Genomic DNA, 13,748 nt, shown 5'->3' on the forward strand with positions numbered 1-13,748 from the left:
CCTCTCCTCCATCCTGCCAGGTGTCTGCCCGCGATTTGGCTTGGATGCAATGTGAGATTCACTGGCTGCCAGACGCTGCCACTGAGCATGTTACACCTTCTTACACGAGGCTGGGGCCTAGTTTGACCTTCCCTGCTCTGAGCTAGCAGCAGATAAGAGAGGCTTCCTGTAGTGCTTGGCCCATCTAGCCCCCCAGGTCAGGGCTGCCAAAGGGAGCGGTTCCATTTGAATGGCCAGATATGTAACCAGTCACCACATCCCAGGTGCGAAGAGCAGCTGGGCGCCCTCAGCACGCAGCCTAAGAGTGCTTACTCAGGGAAGAGGCTTACGGCAACAGAGCCAGGAAGTTCCACTGTGGGAAGGAAGAATGTGTGCAAGGGGGTGCACTGCGCAGTACCATGTGGCTGCCTGCTTCCCCAGCGCACCAGGAGGGTCTAGGGGCAGAGTGGGGCTGGAGCTGCACTTCCCACATGGGTAAGCCAAGGAGAGGGGACAGTGTAAGCCTCAAGGCAGGGAACGGCTCCAAGGACACATTGCAGCCTGAGAAGAGCGTATTCCCTCATGCTGTGCCCTGGGCCTTACAAGGGGTTGGCTGGTCTCAAATAGCCTCAGTAAATAATTTTGATCCCTGGGATCCAGCCTCATCAGAGTCTATTCTGAGTTAGACAAAGCACTGGTCAGTTTCGTGCCCCTGCAGTTAATTAGGTCCCATGATTAGATCTTCCTCCTGGCTTGAACAGGGATGGGTTTGCTCTGATCAGTTAACATGGTGCCTACAAATAAACGGGCTATCTTCTGATTGCAGCCATGCACCAGGGCTGGAGCCTGGGGGATGGCTGGGGTTTATTTAAATCTCATTCCACAGTACCCGCACAGTGCTGCGAAGCCGTGAAGTGCTCAGCATCATTACCTAAGTTATTAATTTTTAATTGCTTTGCAGCGATGAGTAACAAAAGCAGCTCTGATTCTTCAGCTTCTGCTTCGCTGGCTCTGGCTGGATGCTCAACTTTTCAGCAGCACTCTTTGGGGCCACAGCAGCCCGTCGCCTTGGGAGCAAGGTCCTTTGCCTCCAACCGCTCCACTAATTGGAATGGATCAACAATCTTTTCCTACAGCAAGGAAACAAAAACAGCAATAAGTCAGATTTGAAGGAAAGGCTGCCACTGCCAGGTGGTTTTCCCTGGTGCTGGGAGGAGGGCTGTGAACTCCTGGGAATCTCCCCATTGTCTCACCATTACACAGCCCCCATCCAGTATTGCTAGCACCCTCTCTCTGGCTGAGCAGGACTGGATGGGACCCCTTCCTGCGCTCGTCCAGCCCCCCCTTCAGCTGGCTGGCGAGCTCATACCTCAGACCCTTCCTGCCATCCCCTGCTCCCACAGCTTTTTAACCTGGATCCAATTGTTGGGCACCCACAGAACCTCCCCCCTCTTCATTCCCCTACCGCTCCTCAAAGCCACATGTCTTCCTCTGAGCCTCGCAACAGCAGCCTCACCAGCACAGGGAGAGTGACAAACGTCAGCCCCAGGGGCCCAGCCACAGGGATTTTGTGCCACTGAGCTAGCTGGCTGGCAGGCTGCATGCTGCTGGGAGCAGGGACCATGTCGACCGCGCTGTAGCATGTCAGCAATCAGGCAAACCGTAACACTACTCCCTCCACTTGGACTGTGACTGCATCAGCGCTCAAGCTAAGCAGGCTGGGGTGAGGTCAGTCCAACCATCAGCCACAGCGGTGGTGGTGCATCAGTAGATGGAGCTCTTCCATCTCCCATGCTTACTTCTCACTAGAGCACGTGGGACTCCCAGCCAATCCTATTGTGGGTAGCTGCACCCTGCATATTTCAGCAGCTCTGCCGATTCTACTGGATACAACCCCCTACTCCACTGCCTGTCCTGCACCATCACAGGGGACTGGTCAGATCCTTACGTGGCCTGCAGCGTTCCACCCCAGAGGTGGCTGCATGGGCAATGGGAGCCCCATGAGGATGGAGCGTGCAACGCTGCACAGCCTATTGGCAGCTCTGTCAACCAACGATGACTCTCTCTGAATCCGACTGTTCAGGTTCCCCCAGGGAGACGTGCCCCTGACCACAACAATGTGCAGGACCAAGCCAAACCCACAGTGCTCTCTTTCAGTTCACAAAGGGGAATCCAGTCCCAGTAGGAAAAGGAGAGGCGCAGGGGGATGTATAAGTAGGGGCATAGCGAGCAGATCGAGGGACGTGATTGTTCCCCTCTATTCGACATTGGTGAGGCCTCATCTGGAGTATTGTGTCCAGTTTTGGGCCCCACACTACAAGAAGGATGTGGAGAAATTGGAGAGAGTCCAGCGAAGGGCAACAAAAATGATTAGGGGTCTGGAACACATGACTTATGAGGAGAGGCTGAGGGAACTGGGATTGTTTAGTCTGCAGAAGAGAAGAATGAGGGGGGATTTGATAGCTGCTTTCAACTACCTGAGAGGTGGTTCCAGAGAGGATGGTTCTAGACTATTCTCAGTGGTAGAAGAGGACAGGACAAGGAGTAATGGTCTCAAGTTGCAGTGGGGGAGGTTTAGGTTGGATATTAGGAAAAACTTTTTCACTAGGAGGGTGGTGAAACACTGGAATGCGTTACCTAGGGAGGTGGTAGAATCTCCTTCCTTGGAAGTTTTTAAGGTCAGGCTTGACAAAGCCTTGGCTGGGATGATTTGATTGGGGATTGGTCCTGCTTTGAGCAGGGGGTTGGACTAGATGACCTCCTGAGGTCCCTTCCAACCCTGATATTCTATGATTCTAGGGGGAAGGAAGTGGGAAGCCAAGCTGTGACATCAGCCACTGGCATCTAGGGGCTAAGCTCTTAACCACTTGCAATATCCCCGAGAAGAGACGGGTATCAGTCAAGGGAACATTAGCAGGCCACAGAGCTGAAGGTATTTGAATTCTTCACCCGCTGGGTGGGCCAGAGTTAGGGTGCTGGAGAAAGCGGATTGGTTTGGAGAGCTCAGCCGGGGGTCTCAGGCACCAGCCCAATGTCCAGGCTGGGAACGCTGCAGGGAAAGGTGAAACTCAACCTGGCTCCCATTGCAGCGGGAGGAGCTGTAATTTCATGAACATGTTTCTGTTAATAGGAGGGTTTGTAAAAAGAATCCTCCCCTTCCCCAGCCCGCCCTTTGGGAGTTAATCCAGCCAACCCCCTCTCCCCGCAACGTGCCCTGGCCCTCACACTGTGAAGGCTGGGGTTTCCTTGTTTCAGTTATTAACAGCTTCCCAGCCCTGGGCGGAGGGAGGTACATTCCAGATGCCAACCCCACGCAGTCAGACACTAGGAGTCAGCCCCTGCCACCCACAGCATCAGCGATTTGGAAATCTCTTTTGCTTCTGCTTTTTGAGCCCATAAGGCATCACTTTGAGCTTTTCTCTGCAACCAGGAGGGCTAGAAACATCTCTGTGTCAATAAAAGCCAAGAGTCTCCTGTAATCACCTGCCTCTGGGAGTTGAGGCTTTAAGCAAAACATCAAATATTGCAAGGCCAGCAGTAAAATCACTAGAGCTGGCAAGACTGCTGAGATGGGTACGAAGAGGTGAAGTGACTTAGCCGAGGCAGCACAGGGAGGCGATGGCCTGCCCAGCTCCCATGCCTGAACTGGTATCATCCTTCCTCCCTTTACAGTACAGACAGAATTCCTTTAGCCCTACCCTACCATCAAGGCTGTAAGAAAGCTTCTCCTAGCTGCTTTCCCAGCCTCCCCAGGCTGTTCAGGCTAATGAGCCACGAGCTATCACCAGTGGCATAAGCCCCTGCTCCACTTGCAGATCCCTGCCATTGCTGGCTGGCCAGTAAGCACACCCGGATCCTTTCGTTAGCGGAGAACTAACCCTTAGCCCACCGCACCAGCTGCCTGAGCGGTGGCAAAAATACACTCCTGGAGAGAAATCCACAAAGCAGCCCCGCACAATGCTGTCCTTAGCTGGGGCTCCTAAGGCATGACACCTGCACCCAGTGACAGATGATCCGCGGGGCTCTGCTTTGCTCGGTTGCCATGAAGAGGCAAAGAGAAACAAAAAATGTGCCTGTGCCTTTAAGAAACAACTCCAAATGTGGCAAGGTCAGCGATTATGAAGCCCCCCGTCCCTTGAGCACATTCCTGTCTGCACAGGGCCTATCTTTCCCCTCCGATAAGCCCAGCAGCCTATCAGCCACCTGCATCAGCTCTCCAATTCACTGGAATATTTTCAGTGCTGTGCATGAGATCCAGCCTCCTATGCTCCCAGGGGGAGGCTGGGAGGTTTTTTAATGGTCCAGCCTGTCATTCCCAAGCGTGATGAATGTGACAGAGACTTTCGCAGGATGCCAAGGAAATTCTAGTCCCCACGGCATCGTTTTCTTTTTTTAAAACCAGTCTGGCCTTAGCAGAGATAGGAATCTATGGCAGGGCTACAGCGCACACTCAGGGGCAAATGGATCACCACGGTCAGATGGTTCTGAAGGGGCTGAAATGCAAGGTCAGGGGAGCTCCCAAAAAGGTGTGTAAGGTCAGGAGCACAGTCTAATGGTTAGAGCCACAGACTGGTAATGAAAATATCTGGTGCTATTCCCACCGCTGCACCCACGTGACCTTGGGCAAGTTGCTTCCCCACTGTGCCTCAGTTTCCCCATCTGTACAAATGGAGGTGATGCAGCTCACCCTTCTCCCAAGAACTGTACGAGGGTTCATTCACATGTGTAAAGCGTTCAGAAAGCCATGGATGTGAGTCTCCAGAGAAGTGCAAAGTACACGGGGGGGTTGAGTTTCAGAGGTACTGAAAGTCCGTGAGAGTTGGGTGCTTGACTCCCATCTGTGCCTCTAAGAATCTCCCCCCAGCTCCCTACAAACAGTTTGTTTCAGAAGAATGGAAAGTCACCCACTTGGCGCCCAGCCCAAAACAAATGAACCCTGGGTGAATGGACTCAGGGAGCGTCAGGCCAGGGAGCTCAGTTCACTAAAAAGAAAACTGATGCAGTGTATTTATGGAAAGAATTATGAACACGCACCCCCTCCTCAGCCCACTCATACAAACACCTCTGGGATAGTTTAATTGGCCTTTCAAACAAGCTAAGGGGCTTCAGAAAGAGTTAAAACAGCAACAAAGAAGGGCCCAGCAGCTCTAATTTACTGGCCTTCCCAAGCATCTGACTGCGTCTGGCACAAGAAACTACTAAGGAAATAACAGCCTCGTAATCAGCACATCCACAGGGGAGTGCTCTTCCCACATTTACTCACACCGCTCCCCAGCAAAGCCTTGGTAGGGATGAGACAGAAGAGAGAATTGCTGCCTCTCTGCCTACAGAGGTTACCCACAGGGGCCGTATTGGCACCAGCCCTGCTTAATGAACCAGATTCATCCTCAGGGCCACGCCACTGACTGCCTCAGAACATGGGAGCTCTCGGACACAAGCTGTGAGGTGCTGAAACCTGAGCCAGAACTAAAGGAGGACTGGACTTTTAAATAACTAAACGACCCAGTTATGAATTAATGCCCACTAAAACAGACTAGACCTGGCAAATTGCTATGGACATTTGCACACGAACAGCTATTTAAGTTTGTGACAACCAAATGGGGTTTGAGAAACTACAGAGGAGCCAAAGCCTGGAGCAATAATACTACAGCATTCCATACTACAGATCCCTTGCGGTGTCTGGGGATCAGCACCCCCAAATACGATAGTACCGCTCTTGCAGGGAGTGGGCCAGTAAGATGGCAGAGGAGGGGCGCTGTTTCTAAACGCCGGGTATGTCCACATTGCCATCAGGGGTGTGGCTGCAGCTCGTGTACACATACCCAAGTAGCTTTAATCCAGCTAGCTCATGGCCCACGAGCAGCGATGCTGGGCGGCACAGGCCTGCCAGGGACCCAGAGCACGTACTCGGGCAGCGAGCCTACGCTGAAATCTGTGCTGCTGTGGTTTCCCTGCTATTGGCACTCCCTCCAGCTAGATTAACGCTGCTCAAGTACGTCTACACACACTGCTGCAATCACCGCTCTGACTGCAGCATAGACAGAAGCAAGGAAGCGTTCTGAGAAATTGTATCGGCAGAGGGCTGGCTGGTGCTAGAGCTAAAGCGAGGGGCTCAGCCCAGTACACAGCAGGGAGTGGAAGGAGTGTAACATGGGGGATTCCCCAATTGGCCCGAGCCTGCAGGACCCTGGGGATTAACAAGTGCTGACTCATTGGGCCACCAGTAGCCACCTAGAGGAGGGTGTTAGGGTTAGAGGCAGAGATGCGCTAAGGGAAGAAACCCTGGGGCCACCCCACTCTGGGGAGAAAGGTTAGGCAGGGGTTGACGTGGCATTATTTTTGCAATTACCTTGTTACTAACCCAGACCATAAGAGGGGTGATGCTTTTCTGGCTCTCCACTGAACGTGCAGCTGTTGCGTATAGGGACAGAAAACAAAAGACAAGCTGCAAAGGCAGGGTCCCCCCTCCTCACGACACTCTTGACAGTTTCGGTTGCCTCACCTCCAACAGACTGAAAACATCCAGAGAAAAGCAATGGCAGTTGTGACTGATGGGATCTATCCAATGACTCGATGGAGCAGTGAACAGTTATAGGCACCACAGGGCATCTGGGGGCAGGGCAGCAGGCCCCCCAGGTGTCAACTGCCAGGCAATACTGCCACACTGCTGTGTCACTGGGCTTTCCCCCCTTCCCCCCACACTGATTGGCTGGCCATTTTTGCTCCATGCTTATTAGCTAGTCATTTTTTTCTTTTGGCTTGGCTGGTGTTGCCAAAAGCGTTTTCTGGGTGATAAAACAGCGAGGGCTCCTCCTGCGACAGGGCTTTGAATAGGAGTACTTGTGGCACCTTAGAGACTAACCAATTTATTTGAGAATAAGCTTTCGAGAGCTACAGCTCACTTCATCAGATGCAGTGAGCTGTAGCTCACGAAAGCTTATGCTCAAATAAATTGGTTAGTCTCTAAGGTGCCACAAGTACTCCTTTTCTTTTTGCGAATATAGACTAACACGGCTGTTACTCTGAAACAGGGCTTTGAATATTACTGTGATGCGATAAAGGGCACAATACTGCACCAAACTCTGGGTGGGGGAGACCCCTGTCTCCATGCAGAGCCACACGGATGTGGGGGTCTGGCCACACAGAGCTGATGGCATGAGCGAGGCCTAAGATCATTTAGGCGAGAAAGGGGAAGAGATTTCCCTGACACACAACACAAGGAATAGCAATCATCAATCCATTTATCCATATTCTGACAGCATTCCATATTCCTAGGAAAATGAATGAAGCAGAACGGAAGGACCTGCAAAGGAGGCAGGGGTGCTCTCTGGCCTAACTGAGCTCAAAATTAAGGGTTTGTTTAAAAAATAAAATAAATAAATAAATAAATAAAAAAGAAGCTCTGTTAAATATTTCCACGGAGCTCCTGGCCTGCACAGTGCTTTACACCATGAAATCCTGATACGGTCCCTGCCCTGAAGAGTGAGGTTCAGATCTGCTAGGCATTTAGTGCCTGCAACTCCCATCGGCTCACCACTCCTGGGGTCAGGCCCTACATTAAAAAACATAAGAACTGATGACAACAAAGGGAGGAAGGTTCCATGAAGATAGAGTGATCGATATCTGTGTAACCCTTCTGCAAGGTGGAGCCAGCAGCAACAAGGGCCGGGTTCAATATCTAGGGGTTCCTTTTCAACAACACAAAACCAGCTCGAGCCCCCACCCAGTGACCTGGGACAATTACACACCACCCTCTGGGTGCCTCTAAGAGGCAATACTTCCCCTCTCACAAGCACCGAGTCTGAATGTAGCAAAACCTTTTAATAAAAGAAGGGAAGTAGCAGCATTAAATTGGGAAAATCTTGCAACTAGGGTTCATAAACCATGAGTAAAAAGACCCACCCTCAAATAAGTTGGGCAGGGTCCTTTTCCCTTCAGGTTCTGAAGTCCAGCAACCCAAAAGTCCCTTTAACATGCCAGTCTCTTCTCTGCACCCCACTCACCATTGCTGTCCTTGGCCAGTGCAGCCCGAGTTCAGAGGTTTATACGCAGAGTTCACTTCCCACCCTGGGTGGAAGCAGCAGGTTAGGAGGCACCTTACACACTCCCCTGCTCGGGCACTTGCTTGTCGCCCCAACGACCAATTGCTGCACCTCTCTGTGGGGCTCTGCTCTGGCCCTCTCCTGCTGGCTGCGCCTCTCCCGCCAGCTTCCCACTTGCCAAGATGTCTTCAGGGCCCCCCACTTAACACAGCTCTCAGTGATTTCAGCGGTCAGTGGGGACAGCCTCACTGCTGGTGCACACTGGGCAGTCTCTTGCAGTACAGACACTGTCCCAAGGCAGGTCTAATACTTAGACCTAGGCATCAGTGATTTCAGCTCTTCGGCGTGTGACAAGACTCTCAATGGAGTCTAAATTAGCTCTTATACGGTGGAGAGAGGAAGGGTCAAATGGTGTCTAGGGCCCTTAAACAAGGCTCACACCACCAGGTACAAGTACCTGTCCCCACCCTCTCCCAACGCATTGGGACCCATGTGCCCTGCCTAGTGAGTGCCGTTCAGTTGAGGGCGAGTCCCTCCACTGGGGTGTGCCAAGTACAGTTCTGCTACCCTCAGTTCACACAACAGGGATAACACCGCTTTATTATTCCTGCCCCAACAACAAGACTGGGGATTCAACACCAGCCACACGTGATTATTTGGGCAAGCAATCCCATCATGCTGAGCACCTAGGCAGAGTGGGTGTGACCATGCAAACGAGATCAGCTCCTGAAGTAGTTTTCCACAGCTCACCACTAGATGTGAGGGGAGAGCTCATTCAGACTCTGCTTACACTTGTAAATTCTGGATTCCAGACATTTGAATGGAGAACACAGTAGGGAAAGAGAAGTGACACCACCAATAGAAATGTTCGGTTAAATTAAGAACAGAATCAGTGATTTTAAAACAAACCTAGCATTTTCCTTTTCAGTGTCTGCAACCCAACCATTGGGCATGAGGACCTGAACGTGAAACTGACTAGAGAGGGAAGGCCAGCTGGTCAGCCGCAGTAAGTCACCTGACTCCAACTCTTGCTGATTTACAATAGTGGAGGCTCAGACACGAAAACCAAAGTGACCACTCTGGGATACATTCACCATCCAAGTCAAGAAAAATGCCAAATATACCTGCAGCAGAATCAGTGGTGAAAAGCACATTCCAATGTCAGATGTATCGCTCCAAGGTACCAACTGCCATTTAGGCACAGGGGCTTTGTTTAAAACCATGACACTCTTTAAAGCATACAAAGGGAAACGCTTCTTTCTGCAGTACATAGGCTGCCAACAGAACTCCCTGCCACATGACTCTAAGGGGCTGATTTTATGACCACTAACCCTGGTAACTATGCAAGTTGGAAAGCAGCCTCCTACACCAGGGCATAGGTTGATCACCTGTGGAGGATTGGGAAAATCTCCCCTACCAGCGTTGCAGGTGGCAAGGGAGGGGATTCACATTCCTCTCTGCAGCAGGATGCAGGACTGAAGACTGGATACAGGATTTTTCTATTCTTAACGGGGGGAAACGTGGCTGTAAGGGAGCTCCTGTACCACCTGGGAGCAGAACATGCGGGGAAGATGGGAAAGCTCGGGAATTCCCAAAATGCTACAGGGCAAACCCAATCCAAGGAGCAGAGTCCAGAGGATGGCAATAAAAGACACAGCCCCACACATTTCCTATCAGACCCTCAACTTAACTGACCTCCCTTCCTCCTTGACGTGCTCTGTCCGGGTTCTTTTGTGGCCCCTACCATGGTAACGTCAGAACACTTCCCTCCCCCCAGATCTCATTTCCTTTAACTCACTTCTCCTCCTCCAAGTCGAAAAAGCTTTTCTGTAACGCCAGAGAACTGCGGGAGCCAGCTCCAGCTCAGCTTTACAGCAGCCTGAGGGGCTGTGCCTAGAGGGCCACACAGCTGACTCCAAGGTGACTGTCATGATGCATCGCACTCCACGCTGACAGCAAGGTTCCCTGTTACAGCAGGGGAACCTCAGGGCCCTGCTCTGCTGGCAAATGGACCCCTTTGCTCTAAGAGCCCAGTGGCAGGTTGTTATAGGGAGGAAGGAGCCTACAGAACATCACTGCAAACCTCTCTCCAGTACAGCCCTTCACCTGAAAACCATCTCCTGCTTGGGGAAAGACAAGAACATTCTCCCCTCCCCCAGCACACACAAGGCCACACTTCGAGGACACACAGCCGCTTGGATTTATCGTCTTCCCCTATCAATTATTCCCATTTCACGGACTCGTGGCAGGTCTAAGGACTCATCAGACATCTGCAGGCTGTGTGGAAGGTGACAGGAGGAGGAGAACAGTTTTCAGCAGATAAAGCAGCTCTGAGCTGTGGAGTCAGGGTTGGCAGGCTAGGGTCAAACTCCCATCGAGCAAGCTGGATATGCATCTGCATGGGGTGTGGGTTGGGCAGCGAGCTGGCCTTCAGGAATGGAAGAGATGCTGCAAAAAACAGTACAGGCTAACCCTAAATTAACAACAGCCTCTTACATGGGGCCATGTGTTACTGGGGAATTGGCCTCTCAGCTCCCTCCCGCAAGTCAGAGCTCCAGAAAAGTCTCCTTGTGCTGCCCTGAGCTTCCCATGACCAATCTGACAGCACAGGGCTTCCCTCACTCCAGATCAGCACTCCGATTTCCCCCTCCCCACAGCTCAGAGATGTGCATTAGCACCTGGCAAAGCATCCCAATTCCACACACTCCTAAGCATTTCTCCTTAAGGATCCCAAGATGGCATCACAGTCTTAATTCCTGTACTTAAACCTCTTTCATTAACAACTCTTCAGGCTTTAATGGCATATTCAAACGCTTGAGGATCTTATGATTTGTAGACCTGCTTTAGCTGAAATGGATCCCAAAGCGCTTTACAAACTGCAGCTGATACAGATGATATGCATGGAGCAGTTCAGCCACCTCTGGTCAGGAGGGAAGGGGCAGATATGCAATAGCACTAGATTATAGTTTAGGACAGGAAGTGAATGCTGTAGCCAACTGAAATTACAGGGGGAATTTTGCAAGGCAGACTGTGATTAACCCACCAGCCAGAGGTTAACACCCTAGTACTTGTGAAAAATGTCTTGGCTTCTGTGAAGCATTGTTGGTCAGGACCTCGGGTTTATTAGCATCTCCAGCAGCAGAGCACCCCCTAGCACCAAGTTTTGGCATTGGGAAATGGGGTACGGATAGGTTAGGAAGGACAGCACCCCCAGCAACAGCACCCCTTACCACTAGGCTAGATCATAGGGTCCACACTGACAGAGAGATGAGCTCCCCGGGCTGTGTCACAAGCATCTCTTCCTACAGCAAGAGATATCTCCTTCCCTCTGAGCCCAATTCATCACTGGGTTAACTCCCTGAAGGGCCCCTGGGGGCTGTGTTTACTCTAGTTCCAGGGAGCATCAACAATGCAATTCAGCAAAGAAGCGGTAACACTGTTTGCACATTCAATGGGAGCAGCAGCACAGCGAGGACTGAGTTCTGCTCAGCAGGAAGCAGGTCCTCTCTGCTCACAGGCACCCTCTGCTCCTGCCAAAGCAAAGAGGATTCCCAGTCCCGTGTTACACACATGCCAAGAGCTCTCTGCCCATCCCACCAGGCATGGCCACAGAGGCAGACGCTTTAAGTCGAATCACAGCACCTTATTTAGGCTGGCTGGAGCTCAGATTCGATCAAAGGAGGAGTAATACCAGCACCCCCCCACCAAGGCCATGGACGGCAGACGGGCTTAGGCTGTGTTTTCTTAAGAGTCGCTACTGCACTCCCCAGGCTGTACAGGGAGGACACGTCTGCTTCTGGGCAAACCACCCGCCTTTCCAAGCAGTCCCTGTGCTGGCAGGCTCAGTGGAGAGGCCAAGGAGGGAATGAACCTTGGAAAAAAATCCCTTCAGCCCCTAGAAGGGCTGCTTCAAGTCAAGCATTGACACACCGAAGTCTGTGCTGGACCTGCTCAGTGGAGAACAGCACAGATCAGGGCTGCCAGGCTGATACTTTTCCCCAGCACTGAATTCTGGATTCAGAAAAGATGCCTTCTCTGAGCCAGGTCTGCCAGAGAGAAGTCATTCTTTGATGTCAACAGCACCCTCCAACAGAGGGTCTCAGCTAATTCAACCACAACCTCCTCTGAGGTCTGGAAACAAAGGCGTAGAGAAAAAAATGTAACTTGTCCAAGGCCACAATGCGGGTCAGCAGCAGAGCCGGGTGGAGAAGCCAGAACTCCCATCTTCCAGTAATCCCTCTCCTCAGATGGCCCATCAGGAAAAAGTCATCTTAAGGTCTAGAGCTATCTAGGAAGTATGGATGCAGTTATGAGCTGTACCAACATTCTCTGACACCTTGTGGTCCAGAACATCCCAGGGGGCTTTGCAACTTCGACTGACGTGCAAAGTAATCCTATAGGGATTACTTCATCCGCCACTGAAATGCAACCACTTCTGGGGCAGAACGCGGCTGCCAGTAAAAAGCCCAAGAAACATTATACAAGAACTGACAAAAGGAAACGAAGCACACGGTATCCAATGTATGTAGCAGGGGAAATGCACGGGGAAGCAGGATCAAATTGCACTGGGGTCAAGCCCCCCAGCCCTGTTAAAGGGCCATGAGAGGATCTTTAATGGTCCATGAGGCCAGGATCTCAGTTTTACATCTTATATAATTATACAGAGACACCTTGAATAAATTCTTTTGTTTATGCATGGATGGAGAAAATTGTATTTCATTTGCACCTCCCCTGTATCCTAATCCATCAGACACTGCGCAGCTTCAAACCACCACCCTCTGGTAGCCAGAATGGGGTTCTCTCTGCTTATCACCAGAGAAGCTGACTCAGAGCCTTGCTCCTATCAGACTTTGATTTGGAGAACTGCCTTAGCTAACTGGCTCTGCATGGCCACACCTGAGCTGGGAAGGGCCCCACATCCAGACAGGGGACAAGAAGGGGGAAGGAGGGAAAATCTGGGAGTTGGTTTAGCCCAGCTCACTCTGAGCCGGTCCCAGTTTGCCAGGAGCTGGACATCCAATGGGCCAGCTGACGCCATGAACTCTCCCCCCTACCAGCCTCCATTCAGACCCCAAACTGGATTATTCACTAGCACATGTCATGTGAAGCAGGGACGCTGAAGCCAGGAAAATCTACCCATGTGGCATGAACAGGGACACCCTTAGGTATAGCAGCCGCCCAGCTTGTCACTAACCTTTGGTTTGGCAGGACAACAGCCCCCAGGTGCCGGCGCCCTCCCTGCAGCCAGTCGGATCAGGAACTCCTCAGCAAACCTAGAGCTCCGTAAAATGGCTGAGGTTTCTGCATCCACTTCCACAACGTCCCCTTCCTGGGAAACAGAGGGGACGTCACACACAACCGAGAAGAACGCGGCAGGACCCAACACCCACCAGGCTTCCAGCTCTGTAGCGAGAGGGGGAGCAGGCTGGGGGCACGTGCATTTGCAATGCTGAAGGGAAGCCATCAAAGCAGGAGTCCCCCCAGCGCAGCAGCTCTGCAAACAACCCCACCGACCGCCCACAGTCACTTTGGGATCTAATTCAGAATCACACTGCTTCTTTTCCCCAGGCCCTCCTTCGATTTGCCCCAATCAAAGCCACAGGCCTGGCCTCTCTACTCCCCTCCCCATTCATCCTGTGCTGTCCTCTTCTCTGTCCCATCACACAAACTTGCCGCTAATGGCACAAGAGCCTTCTTCTCTGCAGCTCCCACCACCTGGAACAGCCG

At 51.8% G+C, this 13,748-nt stretch overlaps 1 protein-coding gene across 2 annotated transcripts in view; it reads right to left on the bottom strand.

Moving 5' to 3' along the window:
- Nucleotides 1-820: 820 nt before the first annotated feature.
- AS3MT (arsenite methyltransferase) overlaps nucleotides 821-13,748 on the bottom strand; it is a 33,962-nt gene continuing 21,034 nt past the window's right edge. For both annotated transcript variants that reach the window (XM_074960067.1, XM_074960068.1), the window contains exons 10-11: nucleotides 13,216-13,350; nucleotides 821-1,109 (exon numbers count right to left, since the gene is read on the bottom strand). In XM_074960067.1, the coding sequence (XP_074816168.1) occupies nucleotides 1,011-1,109; nucleotides 13,216-13,350 (234 nt within the window). In that variant the 3' untranslated portion in view covers nucleotides 821-1,010. The remainder of the gene's footprint in view (nucleotides 1,110-13,215; nucleotides 13,351-13,748) is intronic.

The sequence above is a fragment of the Natator depressus genome, chromosome 7, assembly GCF_965152275.1.
Source record: "Natator depressus isolate rNatDep1 chromosome 7, rNatDep2.hap1, whole genome shotgun sequence".
Taxonomy (NCBI): domain Eukaryota; kingdom Metazoa; phylum Chordata; order Testudines; family Cheloniidae; genus Natator; species Natator depressus.